The sequence below is a fragment of the Brienomyrus brachyistius genome, chromosome 10, assembly GCF_023856365.1.
Source record: "Brienomyrus brachyistius isolate T26 chromosome 10, BBRACH_0.4, whole genome shotgun sequence".
Lineage (NCBI taxonomy): Eukaryota > Metazoa > Chordata > Actinopteri > Osteoglossiformes > Mormyridae > Brienomyrus > Brienomyrus brachyistius.
This window is the reverse complement of record NC_064542.1, coordinates 6,100,005-6,118,278: the sequence shown is the minus strand read 5'-3', so window position 1 is coordinate 6,118,278 and position 18,274 is coordinate 6,100,005. Positions and strand designations below refer to the sequence as shown.

General features: G+C 51.6%; 1 protein-coding gene across 1 annotated transcript; it reads right to left on the bottom strand.

The window, feature by feature from the left end:
• Window positions 1–637: 637 nt before the first annotated feature.
• Window positions 638–15,479, bottom strand: LOC125750636 (clathrin interactor 1-like). Its single transcript, XM_049028771.1, is given in 13 exon segments — window positions 638–828; window positions 830–1,101; window positions 2,186–2,372; window positions 2,997–3,235; window positions 3,560–3,631; window positions 4,326–4,422; window positions 4,736–4,964; window positions 5,290–5,464; window positions 5,870–6,034; window positions 6,471–6,579; window positions 6,796–6,892; window positions 7,140–7,244; window positions 15,272–15,479. Coding segments are annotated over 13 exon segments (1,836 nt in total). The 5' UTR covers window positions 15,313–15,479; the 3' UTR covers window positions 638–780.
• Window positions 15,480–18,274: the final 2,795 nt, after the last annotated feature.

Sequence of the window (18,274 nt, the reverse complement as noted above, 5' to 3'; positions counted from 1 at the left end):
TTTCCTAAATATTCATTCATTCATCCACCATTCATTCATTAATTACAAGTTAATTCCAATATTAACGAATCATCTGTGGGAGCAGAAATTTAATTTCCAAAGTATATAAAGATTCTTGATTACATACGGCAAAATAAGAAATCTGCTTTGCCATGGGCACTCTCCAATAAACAAAGTCTTTAATAGTAAACAGCCCATTCGCCGACTCTGCTCTCTGGTGCCCCCTCTCCGATTCAATCGTATTCAATAACGCAATAATTTATTTGTCTGCAAACCCAAAGATATTTACAAGACGACCATTACGGTTTATTCCCTAATGACGTAAAGCAAAGGCAGAGTGAGGTCGGCCAATACTTTACTGGGGGGGGGGGGAGGGGGATCTGAGGCCAGTGGGAGGAGGGCTGCTTTTCTTTCCTGTGGGTAAGCAGTAATGGACCCCCCCACCATGTTCTCTGTGCTGTGTTGTGTGTTGTTACTGGAGGGTAAGTACTGTGGAATTTTCTTTTTTCGTTTAACATCTCATTCACAGAATCTGCCGACAGATTCTCCCTGGAAGAAAACCCAGACAAAAGTGGGGGGGGGGAGGGGGGGGTGGGGGGGGGAGGGGGGGGGTGGGGGGGGTGGGGGAGAGAAAGAGAAAGTCCTTGGTTCTGCACGTATGGAACGTCGAGGCTGGGGGACGTGGGCCTCATGGTCTCTGTGTGCAGTTCCTACGATCCTTCATGACTGTCAGGTCGCAAAGCGCCCCCCCCCCCCCACTGCCCCCTCCCACGCAGCCTCTCATTTGCCGAAGTTGGCGAAGTTGGCAAAGGCATCCGGTTTTGGGGGGCACCATGGCAGGGCTGGCGTGGCCCAGGCCCGTGCCCCCAGACAGCCCCAGACCGAGCGAGGGTGCCCCCATGTTCATGTTCACGCCATGGCCGACGGGCATGCCCAGGGAGCCCATGCCCATGGTGCCCGTGGCCATCATGGGCGGCATCGCCATGCTGCCGCTGGGCATCATAGGGTTGCTGGGCGGCCGGACGGCAGTTGGCGAGGACTGCATGGACAGGTTCATACCAGCGAAGCCCTGGCTAACCATGGCGATGGGCGGCTGGGCACCTGAAACACACACAGGGTGTGGGAGTTACCATCAGGGAGGTTCAAACGGGGAAGAAAGACCCGCAAGTCTGCTTAAACTCCCTCATCGGGGGGGTGGGAGAGACAGAAAGAGAGGGACAGATAGAGAAGAGAGAGAGGGTAGAGGCAGAGAGGGTAGAGGCATGTAGAGAGAGACCGAGAGATCAGCAGAAAAAGGAAGGCAGAGAGGGAGTGAGAAGGAGAAAGGCAGGGGGAGAAAGAGAGAGAGGCAGACAGAGAGGGAATGAGAGAGAGAGAGAGAGAGAGAGAGAGAGAGAGAGAGAGAGAGAGAGAGAGAGAGAGAGAGAGAGAGAGAGAGAGAGAGAGAGAGAGAGAGAGAGAGAGAGAGAGAGAGAGAGGCAGACAGAGAGCATGCAGAATGCAAGAAGGGAACCACAGGGACAGTCCATCATCAAAAAGCCTCCAAATAATCGCTGGGTTTATCAGGACTGAAATCCGAAATGTACCGTTTAAAGATCTCGGCTCTTATGCATGAGAAAGGAGAGCAGGGTCTCGCCAAATGCATTAAACATGACGACACTGCAGAGGTGAGTGCAGCCCTGCTCTTATCGCTGCTGTCCGAGTGTGTCTGTTATCTACAGCCTCACCCTGGGACCGGGCGGCACGGCCCCCCCGGCCGCTGACGGACACGACCCAGAGCACTCCGGTGGAGCTCATGCCTTTGGCTCCATCTCGCTGCCGGTGCTTTAAATCCTCAGACTGACATCTGAGTGCTGTGACCGTCAAACTTCCTGCCTGCCCCGAGACCCGCTCACAAGAACGAGTTAAAGAAATGATGGGACGGCTTGAAAACAGCTGCCTAGAATGACCCCCCCCATGAGGCTCAGGGCCCTGGGCAGAGATCCCAGCCTAGACTTTTCAGGTCCAGAAAGTAAAAATCCAAACCAGGATTTTGTTTCAACCAACCAGGCACTTTGACTGAGACTCTTTATATTCAACTGGTTGGTCGAAACAAAATTTAATTTGGATTTTTACTTTCTGGACCTGAAATGTCCACCTTCGCCCCTGGGGGCCCAACTATGATAATGTTCAGATGGAGCCTCACCCTGTTGCTGCATCATGGTGTTCAGACTGGGCTGGGCCGGTTTAGGCGGCTGCGAGCCCGGCGACAGGAAGTCCAAGCTGATGTTGACGCTGGGGTCCGACCACGTTGATGGCATGGCGGCCTTGACCCCCGGCTTTGGCACCCCCATTGGCTGCGGCATCATGGGATAGCTCAGGCTTTGCAGCGGCTGCGGGGGAGGGGTGGAGATCATCAAGCGAGGTTTTGCACAGCGTCCATCACGGTGCACCTCCGGGGACCCTCATCTCCCCCCACAGCACATTCTTCCGAATCACGCAGCGTGCAAAGGCATTCCAAAGCCAGTTTACCGCATCTAATGACAGTAAACAACTTTGAATGCAAAAGTTTGACCTACTTTTCAATGTCACTTTTTCAACATGGAAATAGCTCCCCTGCATCAGACAATTTAATTTAATGGTTGGTTCCCCTCGTCCCATCGTTCCCTGGGGTGTGGAAATGATGGGGCTGACCTGGGGGGGGGCGTCTGCAGGATGTGCTGACACTGCATGTTCCTGTCCCACTCTCCCCTCCCATTCTAATTCCTCTTGCTCCCACACAAGGTTATCGCTATAAGGAAAAGGTTCAGTGTTTAAATCAAACCAAAACTAAGCTCAGCGCTATGGGGACGACTCATGATGCTTTAAACCTTCAAGGCAACCCAAATGCGGTCAGATAACCGAAAGCAGCCCAAATCATCCCAGGATAACGTGCAGCTGTAGAGAAATTTCTAAAAGTGAGTGATGACCAATCACAGGCAAGAATTCCAACGAGCGTGACATCACAATGAGCGTACCTGGGACTTGGACATGGGGATACCCGTGCTCTGGGAGCTGGTGAGGGAGAAGGTCATGCTCTGAGAGGCGCTCAGGGTGGGCTGGACAGGGGAGGGACCCATCAGGTTCAGGAGAGCAATGGAGGGTGCCGGCGTGGCCTGCATGCCGGCGAACAGATCCATGGCAGCAGGGGGCGCTGGTGTGCCGCTGGGAAAGGCATTCCAGTCGCCAAAATCATCATTCACGCCGGAGGCTGTGGCTGTAGAGGAACCAGAGAGAGCTATAGAGTAGGAAGGAGGGCCCATCAGGACCGGAACAGGAACAAGTGGAACATAACACTGACAAGTCTGAACAGGACCATGTTTGGGCTGGAAGGCAGTGAGGTGCACCTGAGCATAGGACCTCCGACACGCAGCCTGGCGATCACGCCAACAGGCGCCGAGGTGTCTGTCCTCATTACTCTCCGAGGTGAGCAAGTCCACTGGGACCCCCGATTAATGTTTCAGTGCTCTGCTCAAGGTGGCCGCTCGCCCAGGAGGACATACCACCCCCCCCCCCCCCCGTGAGATGGCTAATGACATACCGGCTACCGTGGGGACGCTGGCAGGGGCGGTCGGAGACGAGAAGTTGCCGAACTCACTGATCAGGTCTGGTGCTGCAGGGAGAAGGCAAAATGGCAGAGCAATTACCCACAATGCCATTAGGCATCACAAGCTGAATGACTGCCTGCCTCCCTGAAGTCCGCGTCCTACAGGTACCGACACGGGCTTCCAAGGATCCAGACCCGGTGCGGTCGTGGTCGTCAATGCAGAACTTCAGGACACCTGAAGCGTGGACTGCTAAAGACGTCACCTAGCCGTGCCCCAGCCACCAGGGGGGGCCATCTGCTCAGCACTCGGGTTCCACGAGGGCCTGCTTTAATTACTGGTCATGCAGTTCACTGGGCTCCATCTGGTGCATTCAGTGCCCCCCCCCAGATATCCCAGATCTCTGCCACAGCCCACACATGCATGTACCACAGAACACAAACCCTAATGGCGTCTGGTCACATTACGCCCTTTGGCTGATGAATGATGCGGCGACATCCAGGCCGGTGCCGGGATCGAATTCACGCTTCACAACGTCGTTAACAGTAATTATGTCATTTCCTTTAAGGCGGTCGGCCAATAAACAATCTTCATTCTTTCATATGTCGAGCATGTTTGGAAATGGACCGAGTCACGAGGGCCAAGAACCTATAAGCGGTAAGGAGTCGCGAGGCCACATCCTGTAGCCCGCCACCTCAAGCTGGCTGTGCCCAAGCATCGCAGGCGGCACGGGGGGGGGTCGGCTCCAGGGCGCGGCTTCACCTGGGGACGCCGTCTGGCTGCTGCCGGAGTCCACGACCAGCAGGTCCGCCAGGCCTGTGCTGGAAGACTGACTTGCTTCTGTACCTGGTGTCTGGACCTAAGTGACAGGCCGCCAGAGCGGGAACAGCACTGTGAATCACACTGGCCTGTGGAGAACAGCGCACCTGAGGGCGCCACTCCCCAAAACAGACACTAGATGGCAGTGACACCTTCTCACACACATGCGACCACAGAGGAAACTTACTGTTAATTATGAATCATGCCGTTCGGTCACAACAAATGAAGAAACTTGCGCAAACAAACCCATCCACACCCTTCAAGCCTGCTAAACATTATGTTTTACTTGCTACGAAAGACCATTTGAGCCCCCGCTCACACACGGACGGCTTCAATGAGCCCCCCCAGCTCACCTTGGAGGGGCTGGGGCTGCCCTTGTCACCCGTGTAGTGGGCAGCGGCGCCCAGGTCCACAGTCTTGGAGGGGACCCCCCCTCGCTTGCGTGCGGCGCTGCTGTTGCTGCTCTCTTTCGCCTGCGTTAAGGTGGTGTCCCTGGGAGTCGTCTCCTCTTCCTCATCCCTGAACTCGGACCTGCCGGGTCGGCCATTGCGGGCTGCTCGCTCCCTGTCCTCCTCATTGTCGCTGGACGAGTGAAACGACAGCAAGGAGTCAGAAGGAGGGAGGCGTGTCCAGAGGGCCGCCTTCGCCCCAGCGTCCCCGTGTGACCGCGCGGCTCCATCGCGCTGTGGGCACGAAGCCCTGCTTCTTTCAGTCAGGCAACCTTCCGCCGAAGATCCATCTTCCCTCTTAATCGCAAACAAACGACTCGGAAGCAGGAACATTCTGGTGCGGGATGCAACGATTCTATACCCGAAACCACAGGCTAAGCAGTGAAGCAGTAGCGTTTGGGGCGTTCAGCTTCCAGGTGAGACAATAACGGGTCCCTCCCCTGCCACCCCGCCCCTACCTGAACCTGTCAGGCGAGTCGTCGCGATCCTTCTTGCGGAACTTGTTGATCGTGTCGTCGATGGTGCTCCCAATTTTGTCGGTGATCTCGCCCAGCTTCTCGCTGAAGGGGAAGGCCTTGTTCTTGTCCCAGTCATCGTCCCACTTGGACCTGGGCTCCGATTCGTATTTGTCCGCTGCAAACGACACATAAGCCGTTTAAGGCCTCATTCCCGAACGTGTAATCAGACTCGGGGCCAGCAGATCTGAGACAGGAGATGAGGCGAATCCATGGCCGGCATGGGCCGTTGCGCGGTGTGACGACGTGATACGCCGAGACGCTCGCTAGAAACGGGGCTGGCCACTTAGACACGCAGGTTATTTAAATGTCAACAAGTATAATCTGTGAAACACATCAAGCGCAACATGTGACACCTTTCAAAGGCTGCTTCCGCTATATCTAAGCTCCAGCTATGTGCTGATGGTTAGCAGGATGAAGGTAGAACAGCTGCCAATGACCCTCCCCCTTCTTATTTAAGCTTAGCCTTACTGCTTCAGCGGTTACCCCCAAAGCACCCGCCCCGGTGGAAGGCGGGACCTACAGTATCGGAACCCCCCCATGCTGTCGGAGGACACCCCGATGTATTTGTCTTTGTTCTTCTTGGCCTTCTTCCTCTCCTCACGGAGACGGTCATCATCCTGCACGAACTCCACCATCTCCTTCACCTTCTGCCGCACGTTGATGCCCTGATCCTTTCCGTTTTCGTCTGTGTAGGGACACATAGGGGACACGTGACATGTCTCCCGAGGACAGAATGCCCGCTCTGCCCCTTCACCCTACTGAGATGTACGGCGGCGCGCAGCAGGAATCCAAAAGCCGACAAAGCTGAAGGTAAACCCTCAGGGGACCAATACTGTCCGTCCCACTCCAAACTGCACGCTTTAAACCTAATTCAGGGACTCAACGTTCAGGGACTCAACAGCTGACAGCACCAGAGAGCAGGGTCTATTGCGAGCCAAAGGTCAGTCTTCCAAGACATTCCTGACGGCACCACATATCCCCGGTCAGTGACATGCACCTTCGGGACTCGATAGCTTGCCAGATCAATTTCTTTGTAAAAATAGCTCTCACTGTATAAAAAGGCTCACCGCTGGCCTGGAATGCAGAACAGCGGACTTTCACAGAGACAAACCCATACTCACCCACAAAGTGATAGCTTTCAATGGAGCGCAGGTCATAGATGTGCTCTCTGGTGCTGGTGACGACCCGCTCTGACCCGTTCTTGATGAGGTATGCCAGCAGCAATAAGGCCTGGGGGGAGGGGGGGGATGTCACTGAGAATGCCCCTGCTTGCTCATTTCGGCTTGTTTATCTGGGAGAAACTGGAAGTCCTGCCCATCAGCTAGACCATGTGACCAAAGCCCCCACCCTACTCAGTGGAGAAACACAGACAGGTAGGTCTGCTCCCTCAGAGTGTCTGAGATCCATGCAGTTTGCCCTCCTTGCAGCTGGGGGGCAGTGTCACACCTTATAAACTCTCCTCCAGCTCTTCTTGTTGTCCTTCAGCATCCTGGTCCATAGCATGTTCATAACCTCGGGGAACTGCTCGTACATGAACGTGGACCTGCGTGAGGACAGGGGCACAGCAGCAGCACACGTTAGCTCCAGTCACCTGACCACATTTAGGCAGAGATGCAACCCCCCTGGTTACTGTTCCAGTAAACAGTTTCACTTCCCCCGATATGACAACTGATCTGCTTTAAGATAATAGGATTACTTTGATACTGTGAACTACACACAGAAATGTAACGTTTTCCTACTATGCTAACATCTTCCAGAAAAGAGGAATGTTGTTATGAGGACAATGTCACCTGGCAATCTCCCCCATGAGCTGCCCTGAGGGCCCCCAGGGGTCATCGTTGGTGGCCTCTCGAACCTTGGACTCGATCTCCGAATAGTTCATCACCACATTGGTGCTGCAGAGGGAGGGGCACAAACAGAGATCTGAGAAACACGCATGTTATGTTTTATGAAATCAAGCATTTGTTTTTTAAAGACAGCGGTTCTGATTTATTGGCCAGCTGTGTTACTGGCATGCCCCCCCCCTTGGGCCCCAGCCCGGATCTCTAGGGAGCAGCCAGAAATGTGACGAGGCCCCACCTCGCAGTGTGTGGAGTTAGCGGTGAGCTAATGGAGTCAGGATGCGTCTTGCTGAAGCACCTATCCCTGAGCCCGTCAGTCAGACAGCAAGCAGCTGGGCCGCAGTTTTCAGCTGGGGGGGGGCAACATATGGTCCCACCCAGGGTGTAAACACATGAGCAGAGCCATGGGGGACAGACGTGGGAATGTGTAGCGGGGAGAGTAAGGTCCACCTCCTCCGCTGTTCCCTTTATATCACTGGCTGCAACAGAAGAGGCAGGGGGCGGGGCCACCCTGGGGTGTGTACTTCACGAGAAACGCTCACTGGGGGCGGGGCCACGCTGGAGTGCATACATCACAAGACACACCCACTGGGGGTGGGTCCACACTGGGGTGCATACATCACAAGAGACGCTCACTGGGGGTGGGGCCACACTGGGGTGCATACATCACAAGAGACGGCCACTGGGGGTGGGGCCACACTGGGGCCACATGCACCGCGAGAGACGGCCACTGTTGCTCGATGCTAAAAGTCCAGAAACCCAACAGGGGGCCAGTAAACAAGCTGAGAAGAAACCCCATCAGAACACAGCGGTACGAGGAACAGAGCACCATAGCAAAGTGCCTGAGGACGACACTGAAACGTGGGGGGGCGGGAGAGCATTTAAAGAAAAAGTCACACAACTAATTCGGGGGGGGTGTATGACTGCAACAGGCAGCTAGATGCTCTCGAGATGGCAGGAAAGACCTTCCCCCATGCGGAAGCCCCACTGGCTGCAAGCACTTTCACAATCATCATTGGTACAGTTTGCAACAACTCCATCTGCTCTGTTCTCATTGGGGGGGGGGACTCAGGGCAGACACCCTGGGTCATCGTGTGGCTTTTGGAGTCTGGGAGCCATTACTACGCAGACGGTGCTGCCTGACGCAGAAGGCGTACAGGTCGGACGCTCCCCGCAGCTTCACGCCTCCGCTGAGTCTGTACGCTCCCCCACACAGAGAGCTCTCCTCAGGCACTTTGGAGACCAACCCCAGACAAGAGGAACACGCTTTACTGCAGGATTGATTTGCCAGAGTGAGTACAGGATTTGCTGATCCCACCTGCCACTCAGCCCACTGGCTCACCGACCTCATGCCACGCCCACTTATCCACAAAAGCACATTCGACCGAAGGAAGGATCCATGCGCCCAACAGCTCACCCGTCTGAACAGCAGGCAGTCGCACTACAGTCTGTTCTTGACAAAAGACAGGAAACACATTCTGTTTGAAATCGATCCTCTGACAGCTGAAAGACGAGATGTATGCATACTTCACTGCACCTTATTGAAGGTTATAACATGGTTATGAGCTGGATGTGGGTACTTTTCTAGATGACTGCAGCTCTGTCGAGGGATTTAATAACTTGGTTCTGGTGCTAAACCAGAAACGCTGGTCAGGAAGGAGCCTCCCTGCCACGACGCAGACAGACCTCTGTGGAGTGTGGGGGTGTCCTGGCAGTGGCCGGCCCGGGTCACCCTGCAGGTCAGCAGACCCCCGTAGCGCAATTAGCTCCCTGGCAGATGGCTCTCTGGCACGGCAGCCGAGCTACACGCTTGGGTCACCTGGCAGAACACGGGCTGCCAGAAGACGCGGCGAGATGGCAACGGAAGACGCTCTGTGCGCCACGGGCCTGGGGGGCGCCACAAGAGGAGAGCAGAAGACCTAAACTCACTGCGTTTATGTGTATAAGCTCCAACCGTGACAGTCAGCGCTGAAGGGGTGGAAACTGACCATTAGGGCAAAGCAACAGTCAACTCAATAGTCAATGCAGCACTAAAGTCCACTTTGGACCTGAGTGGCCTCCCTGATGCCAGGGAAAGGACTAGAATCGCTGCCAATTTCTGTAAAGAGGGCATGAGCTGCCCTAAAGCAAACTAAGTTACCGTGCATCGCTGAGCGTCTCCCGTGTGGCACAATGACAGGGCAGCGGCCCATGATGGAACAATAAGCTTCTAACCATCTTCTGATAAAATGCACAGATGCAGGGGGGGAAATATCTGCAGACCTTTGTGCTGAGCTACATGTCTGCCTCTGCAGAGCTGGAAGTGTTACGGTCATTTACACAACACAATAAGGAGAGAATTGTTCAGAGACGGAGCTGCCCGTCTGCACAGCGGGATCGATATCACGCAGAGTGACAGCCTGCTGAATCATAGACGCCGCTTTAAAGGGAGACCCGGTGTTCCGACAACCTCGGGTACGCCCCGGACATCTGGGAGATCCGGGGGGGGCAGAAGCAGGGAGGGGACAGAGAAATGCCCTTTTGTTCCCAGGCCTGGCGAGCTGTGCTGCTTCATACGGGACACTTACATGTTCATGGGACAGGAAGGACCGCAAACAAAAATAAGAACCCCCCCAACCCCCATGTTCCATTGCCGGTCATACGTTTCTCAGGTAGTGGGTAGATGAGAGACAGATATGGGCGGGGGTGTTGGGGCTAGTATGGAAAGGACAAACAGACAACGGACCGAATGCACAAAAAACGATTAGCAAATAAAAATTCTTTAAAAAAAAAAATCTAAAAAGCTCTCTACTATAGAGAGAGCAGCGTGCATCTCGCTCTGGCTGGCTGTCACGTCCCGGGCGAGAAAATGCTGACTGTGGCTGAGAGGTCACCGTGGAGCCACATGGATTCCCACCTCCTTCCTGTCATCGAGCACATCGTGTTTACGCGACGCGGCCGGGCCTCGCCCTTCAGCCTGCTCACGTCTAAGCGCATAGTGAGCTCTCTGCATACTTCTCTGCTTTTGCACCAATGAGATGTTCCGGAGAGAGGTGCGCACGCTCACGCTCGAGGCCAAGGACGAGGGCGCGTTTGCTGTGGGGAAAGAGGAAGCGTGGAAACGCGGAACATCTGCAAAGCAGCTCGCGGGCAGGGCGAGCGTGACGGAAGGGCTGCGTCTCAGCCAGCCAAGGGAGAGGATCACGGTAACAAGAGCTCTAGGCTTCTTCCAGACACGCATTAACACACATGCAGAGAGCCACACACAGCCGTGCTCAGCATGCGACACTGGGAGCGCGGCAGCCCGACCGGCCAGATACACTTCCATCCCACACGCAATAACCAGTCTCTCCCAAATCACCGGCTAACAAGTCTGTCACATCCTCGTGTGGGATGGCTACCTCCACCCATCTCTGCTACATCAGAAAGGGTGTGGTGAGGCTCCGCAAAGATACCTCAGCCCCCCAGGGAGTGACACATATGCAAGACCTCTAACCAGACTGTGACCGCGCCTGGTTGGAAGGGGAACTCCTCTCTCTTTCACGGTCATAGCTGGGCTGTACATTTGCCCACATGAGGCCAATGCAGAGATTAATAACCCAGTGCAGCGATACTCTGTGCTCTGCCGTGACATCACTCCTCAGCAGCTGAGAAGCTCCCCCCTGCCACATCTACACGCTTGGGGGAGGAGGGCACGCAGAGGCCATGCTTCAGCACAAGACCAGCGGCTTCACAGGACTTATCCAATGTGTGATCAGGGTGATCAGTTTGACCGGACAGAAAAAAGGCTGGAATATTTAACATGTTTCACTTATAACAAAATTCAGATGTCAGATCTCTAGTTTAATTTGACACAAATATTTAATGAGTATAATAAAACAGAGGTTTTGGAGTAAAACCACCAGGGCAGGTTCCTGCGCCAGTTTAAACAGCCCGTACACAGGAGCGGACGTTTTTTGATCATTTCCTCTTGTAATGGAAGCTAAAAGGCAAGATGTTCTGTGACACCTGATACTACTTACAGGAACACAGAACCAGTTCCAGCTACTTATCTCGGGTTGGTATTGAATTGGAAGGAAAGGGGAGCCGGTGGATGGGAGACGCCACTGCGCTGCCACGTCAGATGGCACAAACCCACCATTACAGCTTGGAACAAAGACTGTAAGGTACTGCCCTCCTGTGGAGTCACTGCACACCTGAAACTCACAGCCATTAAATAAGCCACTCAAAGTTTAAAAGAAAAGAAAAAAAACGCATCGGATTTCCCCGTAGAACTTCCACTGTACTGCCAAATCATCGCGAAGTCCCCCCTGAACACTCAGAATGGTTTCTGCCTTGGAGATCACCCCAGTCAGTTTGCAACAGGCATAGCAAAAATAACAAACCACAGTAGTCATCAGGACATTTCCTAAGACACGCCAAGAGTTAGGGTTGGCAGTTTCCAGTACAGCGTCTCTCAGAAGAGTTTTAATTGGGCGGCTCAGGATAACCAACAAGCCCATTCATTCAGCTCCAATGAGGCCTGTTTAACAGACATCATAAGTCCGACCAGATAAACAGGAAGAACTGGTTTCAGAGGACTCTCTCAATCTGGTTTAGTTCGGGCCAGATTTAATGTTAAACAGTGCCGGGGGAGAAGAGGCTCTCAACAATGACAGCTCGCAGTCAGACTGGAAGGTGTTCCAGGGGCAGTATAGAACATAAAGCCCCACTTACTGTATTTTTACCCGCTACATGCATGTGTGTAAGCGGGGACATGCGCAGACGCAGACAAAGTGGGGAGCCCTTCTGCCCATGGCGCCAGGTCGCTGGCTGTGAATGCAGACATCCTGCATGGGAAACAGGCCAGCCGTGCTTCTGAGCTCTGTGGCAAACCAACCAAACCTTGTTGTTTCGCAAGTGACACTGGGAGTCGAGGTGCCATTTGCGTCCCATGAGCGTTACCACCATATTTCTGTTTCTGGACATTTAACCTTAACACGGCCCATTAAGTGCCTTGCCCGGCTTGAGGGGGAATGCCGAATTGCTGCAACAAGTGTGTGCCTGGTCCCGGTGACACACATCAAAGGGCTCTGCCACCTACAAGAAGAGCTGCCCAGCAGCTGCTTCTGCGCAGACTGCTGACTCAAACTTCACAGTTCAGTCAGCAGGAGGAGGTACGCAGCCTTTGCAAAGCGTCACACTGTGAAGCTCTGTCCTCTGTTACAGGCATGTTCTACTTAAAATGGAAGAGAGCAAACAGAAGAGCCCAGAACACCATACTGCCAGACACCATGTTGGGACTTAAACCCGCCACCGTTCGCATAAATAGATGGCATGCAAGCTTAACTGTGTACAGACGTGCTTCTGGCCAAGTCACACAGCTACAGCTTTTTAATAGCCTCTGTCTGGAAAAAGAATCACTACTAAGGCTGCAGTCTGAAAAGGGGACAACATCAGAGTTCCCAGAATCGTCAGACTCACGGTAGGTGGGATTAAGGCACGCTGTCAATCAACGGCTTAATAATTCACTTCCAGCTGGACTCTTTCATGATCCCCATTGAGTGAATCAAGGCGAAGATTGACAGCACATGGTAATCACACACACTCCTAAGCCTTTGGCCTACTATAGCCACAGTATTGTCCCTTGCAGGAATATCGCACTTACACAGAATGGAATATTAGAGCCAGTCATATGACTGCAGTCCAAGCCAGAGGTACAAATCAAATTTAGATACTGTTGTAATGCACAATGCTTTTAAGATCCATTCACCGCATGTCAGCCTTTAAAAGGTTACATATTTAAACAGCCCTGTCATACAGAGATGCTCTAAAGTCAAAATGTCTTTCTATGCCAATCAGGTCACAACATGTGCACAAAAACACCAGAAAATTCAAGGACAAAGTGAACTGCCAAGTAGGGAATTTATAGGAAAGCCACAGCGGCAGCCTCATGGACGTCGGTGTAACGTAAAGTCAGGAAGAGGCAGCCGCCTAGGAACGCCCAGCTACTGCTTAACACCCACAGGACCCTGCATCTCTACTGTCACAAAAAAGTCCCCATTTGTAAACGTTGCCAATATACTGCGCTGATTTACAAGAGCCTAACTACAAAATCACTTTCTATCAATTACACGTTTCCGTTTAAACCTACAGCTGTGCTTGAGACTGACCAAAAGTAAACAGGTGGCTTCACACTGGTGCGTTTTTGGTGCAGGAAGGAGACACAGAAAAGCTTTTAGCAGTTGTTTTCTTGTTGCTTTTCTTATTTTAAATCAGAACAGCATCGAGCCCCCAAAACCGGAAGCTCAACCTGGTCTGCAGCGACCTTACACTGATACACACAAAGGCGCATTTTGCAACAGGGCCAAAACAATTCCTGTAACCCCAAAGGACTGAAGATTAACATACATACATCAACAATTAAAGGATAACCTGTGTTAGTGAATATCCTAGGTGTTATTTAGGTTGACAAAAAACAGGTGTAAAGGCCAAAGATGGAACACAGACAAAGTAGGCCTACGAGAAAAAGCAATAATTTTAAACAATTACTGTTTACCAAACGTAAACCTGTAATAAATGGATTTCACTAATGCAGCAGATTGAATACCGAGATCTAACTATTATAAACAGGATCGCCAATTTCAGTAATCACTGTGGGTCAAAGTGCTAGAGATTGTGCAATTAGAGTACACAGAGATAAATGAAGCACCACTAGCACTGAACACTCTTACGCACGTCTGTCATCTTCCTACTGTTCTGGTATTATTCTTTAGTATTATTCTCTACACTCAGATCACGTGGCTTTATGTAAAAAGCAACAGACAAAATTACATTCTTCATCCATGACAGGGCACAAATCAGAATGTTTCAAAACCTCTCCTTGCATCATACACGTTCAGCTTTTCCCTCACAGAATCATCTGATGGAAGGAAATCAAACATAAGAAAAAAGACAGGAAACGCTCCATTTATTTATTTCTGCTCCAGCACAGTAAAAAGTAAAGCTGGACGTATGAATGATGGAAGTGGACACTGAACACTGGGGCAAGGCGACTGCTTAGCGCGGACGCAGGTGCAGGGATTTCGACGCAAAACGAACTGATCCACATATAACTTGGCATAAACTGCCAAATATCCATATTTGAATAATTGAGCACCACCCCGATAGCACAAAGTTCTCATTACAGATCATGTTAACTAAAGATACTAACACCTTACTGATAACCACACAGGAAAACACACAAGGAATAACTATCACATAGAGAAAGGATGTGGCAAAATACGCAGAAGGGCCGCTTCTTTCACAAGAAAACCGGTAGGGCAGAGCAGTGATCCTCCTGTTAAAGCCGGCGGAAAGTACAGTGACACGTCTACCGGGAAACTACGAAGCAAAAGCCGTAAAATCCACCGCGAACCGAGCTGGAAGCTCCCTCCGTCCCCCAAAGGCGGCAGAACCGCAGTTTGACTGGCCTTAATGGGCTTTCAGCAGCACTACTTCAGTGGGAGTGAGACCTGTGAGCGTCGGGCCCCCGGAAGCGACAGCAAAACCACCTCAAGCCACGTAGCAACAGCACCAGCGGTATCATAAAGCGAAGATCGGGTATCGGGGTTCGGTTTACACGTTTTTTTTTTTGCCAGAGAGAATGATGTACAGCCAGGGGAAGAAGAAGAACAGCAGCGGCAGCAGCAGCAAGAGGCGGCAGGGTCTCCCTACGCCGGGCCCGGTCTATTAATAACATATTTAGGAGGGGCGTCTGCGGCTAGGCATGGCAGCCGTCAGAGAGACTGAAAACGCGAACCGGCTCTTATTAATAACGACAATAATGAACTTATAACTGGAATAAACTGGGAAGGGGGGTAACGGGGGGTGTCGCTGATAGCCAGCAGGGCTACCGGCTGCCTCCAGGCATGTCCACGCACGTCGCCGTAGTTTGATGTTACAAACTTAGGTACGAACGCGCGGAGAAGCTGACAGAATGAGGATATTTAACAGCGGAGCTTCGCACACTGAGGGCTGTCAGGGAAGCCGTGCTGGGCCGCCGGCGTGACGTCAGCACCCGGGAGGACTCGGGCCTCCGAGCCGAGAGCACAAACTACCTCGGAAACGACGGCGATACTTACGCTTTATCCACCAGCTCCCTCACTTTCCACATATTCAGCATCTTGGCTCGTTTAGAGGGCCTCTCCGCCTCAGCAACCCGCCGTCCAGTCCGCTAAAAACCACCGATTGACCGCGATTTCTGACACCCGACAGACAGTGTCACCAACTCAGAGAGAACTCCCGGCTCTCACGGCGCCTACTGCCGAGGGCCGGCAGAGTTACTACAGAGACGACGTGCTTCTGACGTAATGCGCATAATACGTGTCAGGTTTGTGGAATCATGGGACATGTGGTGCTACTGGCTTTCTTACTTTTCTTTTTGATTTATGTAGATTTCAGATATTTCAGCTCGGCTTCGTTTGCTGCGTGTATGAAGAATGGGAATTGTTTCTACATTGATCGCTACATAATATTATGTTTAGACTATGTTTATGTTTGGGTAAAACTACGATTTTATGCCTGTCAAATTGTGTTTATTTAATCATTGAAAACCCCTTTAAAACTTCTACTTTATTGGTGAGCTGAGTAAACAGGCAAATAGCCTTTTCACTCTTCAACCCAAAACAATCAAACGGGTATTCTCTAAGAGCTGGACCACTGCTCCCAGTTCCCTTTCAAAGTAAGGTGGATGGTTACAGGTTAGTAATCTTACCCCTCCTCCCCCCAACATCCATGGCCGCTTTGCATCTCCTATTCCTACGTGTCCTATGCATGGTTGCCGTGGTCTGGGTACAAGGCAGGGAATAATGCAGGAGGGGGTGTCAGCACCATTCTCACTTCTGGAAAATTTGGCAACTCAAGTTCAGTTGAGCCTGGGGAGGAACCTAAGGAAAACTCTCTGGTGACATGGGGCAAACACACAAACCCCAGTCACACTGCTGGGGTAGAGACTCTCCCAAGCTGTAACCCTGCTAACCACAGCACCACCCCTCTGCTCATAGCTCCTTGGTGTTAACTTGAAAAATGAATGGATGTGTCCTCCAACATACTTCTGGGTTCTTATTGTTTTAAATGCTTTTATCTGAAGCTTTATCTGAACCCATTTTAAAAGCCTGATATTGTACCAGCAGAATGAAGGATCACTCTCCTTGGCCTTAGACTGGAAACCATCAGGTCTGCATGGTTTACCACTGTTCTCCCAGTTTCACATTATGTCAAGTGTTTTCACACACTTCTTAAGTAAATGTTAAACAGCTTCAGTATTGGTGATTAGAGCTCAGTGCCCCTGGAACACCAACGCTGTAAGGGAGATCCTGACTTTTGGCCAGCCATTGGTGACCCTTATCCCCATACTGACTCTTAGCGTGACTGGAAATCATCACCTGTGGAGGGTCTTGTGTTGAAATAAACGGATATAAAGTGTAATTTGCTGCCACCTGACAAGTTCTGCTAGCATATCAAAGCTGAGTCCCTGACCAGCAGGATATGGCTTATTGTCTAATTTAATGGAGGTGTGGCCTGGCTGTCATATAGGGACTGTAGCCCTGTAGTGAGGCCTTAAGGAGCCATCTTGCCCTGACACACACAAATGTAACAGAGCAGAAAACAGCAACTTTGTCCTTCTTCCATAAATGCAACGTAGCAGCAACACCAAGCCGCTTCCATCCAGTTCAGGACTGTGGTTACCCCTTTGTCACACTGAATCAGTCACACTTTGGCCTGGATAGGCAGCAGACATCAGTACAAGATATCGGCAAAGGATTGCTGGGTGTCGGAACTCATTCCCAGTCCATTTCTCAGGAGTGCCACAGGGGTGGGGAGTGACTGGGTGGGGGGGGGGCTCTCTCTATTTGATTTTCCCCAGGGAATGAATTTAATCAGTTTGAGAACAAGCCGGTCTCTTCACCCACGCGCCCATAAAATAAATAAGTAAGCAGAAAAAAACAACACAGTGGAAAAAATGGACAAACCCAGGAAAAAAGGGCCGTTTGCGTGAAGCTGTGGTGACATGAGATGGCACTTAGTGTCCCCAGATGTCCCCCATGCTGGGCTGGCGCTTGATAATGAGCTCCATCGGAGACAATTTGGCTTCCTGACGTTGAGTAATGGCAGTGATTGATGCACGCTGCTCTATAAAAGTTTTCTAGGTTTTCCTGTGAACGGATTTGGAGGTTCTGAGGCCACGGGGAGGAGGTTAAGTGCTAAACAATGTCTCTGAGAATCACTTTGGTCCCCAGGGCACTGAGGTGTGTGATGACCTCTGTCGGCATGGGCAGGTCGGGGCTGCTCTCACAGAAGGCCACAGCTAAGGCCAATCATGCTTACAAAACATCTCATAGCCAACAGCCACCTTGCAACCAAGATTAAAACATTAAAACAAATGAATGTGCAGGGCTGGATACAAGCTGTAGTAATTATGTACTTTGGTAATAGCAGAAGTGTAGACATTTCCTGGCCCGGAAGTTTGTGGAAGGAGGGCAGGCGACAGCCAGTCATCTTCTGAGTAGGCTTGGTGATGAGTCTGATCCTGTCCCAGGATTTTTTTTGTTTATACATTCCCATCTTGCTTACCTATCTGACACTCAGGCAGGTGAGCCCAAAGCTGAGGGTCAGCCATTTATCAGGAGCCAGTGGTGATGTGGCTACCCCACCAACCAGGGAGCTTCCAAAGGCACAGAGGGAGAACTGGTCGAACCACACAGTGCTCTACATATTTTGATGGACCCTCCAATGTTGTCATGATTCCCTCTGTTATAATAATGAGAAAATGAGAAACAGAAACAGGATGAAACGCAAAATGAACCTTAAATCCAGCACCTCATCCAGAGCTTTGGTTCCTGGTGACCCTGAGCAAGACTCTCGGGATGTGTTTAGAAGGTAGACAGACTGACAGACTGACAGACAGACGGACAGACTGACAGACGGACGACGAACGGACGGACAGACAGATACATAGACAGATAGATAGATAGATGGATGGATGGATGGATGATACCTGTTCAAAAAATATTTAAAGGAAGCCCATATTTTGAAATGTGGTAAATATGACAAGCACCGTATTCTATTTCCATTTCGTTACTGGC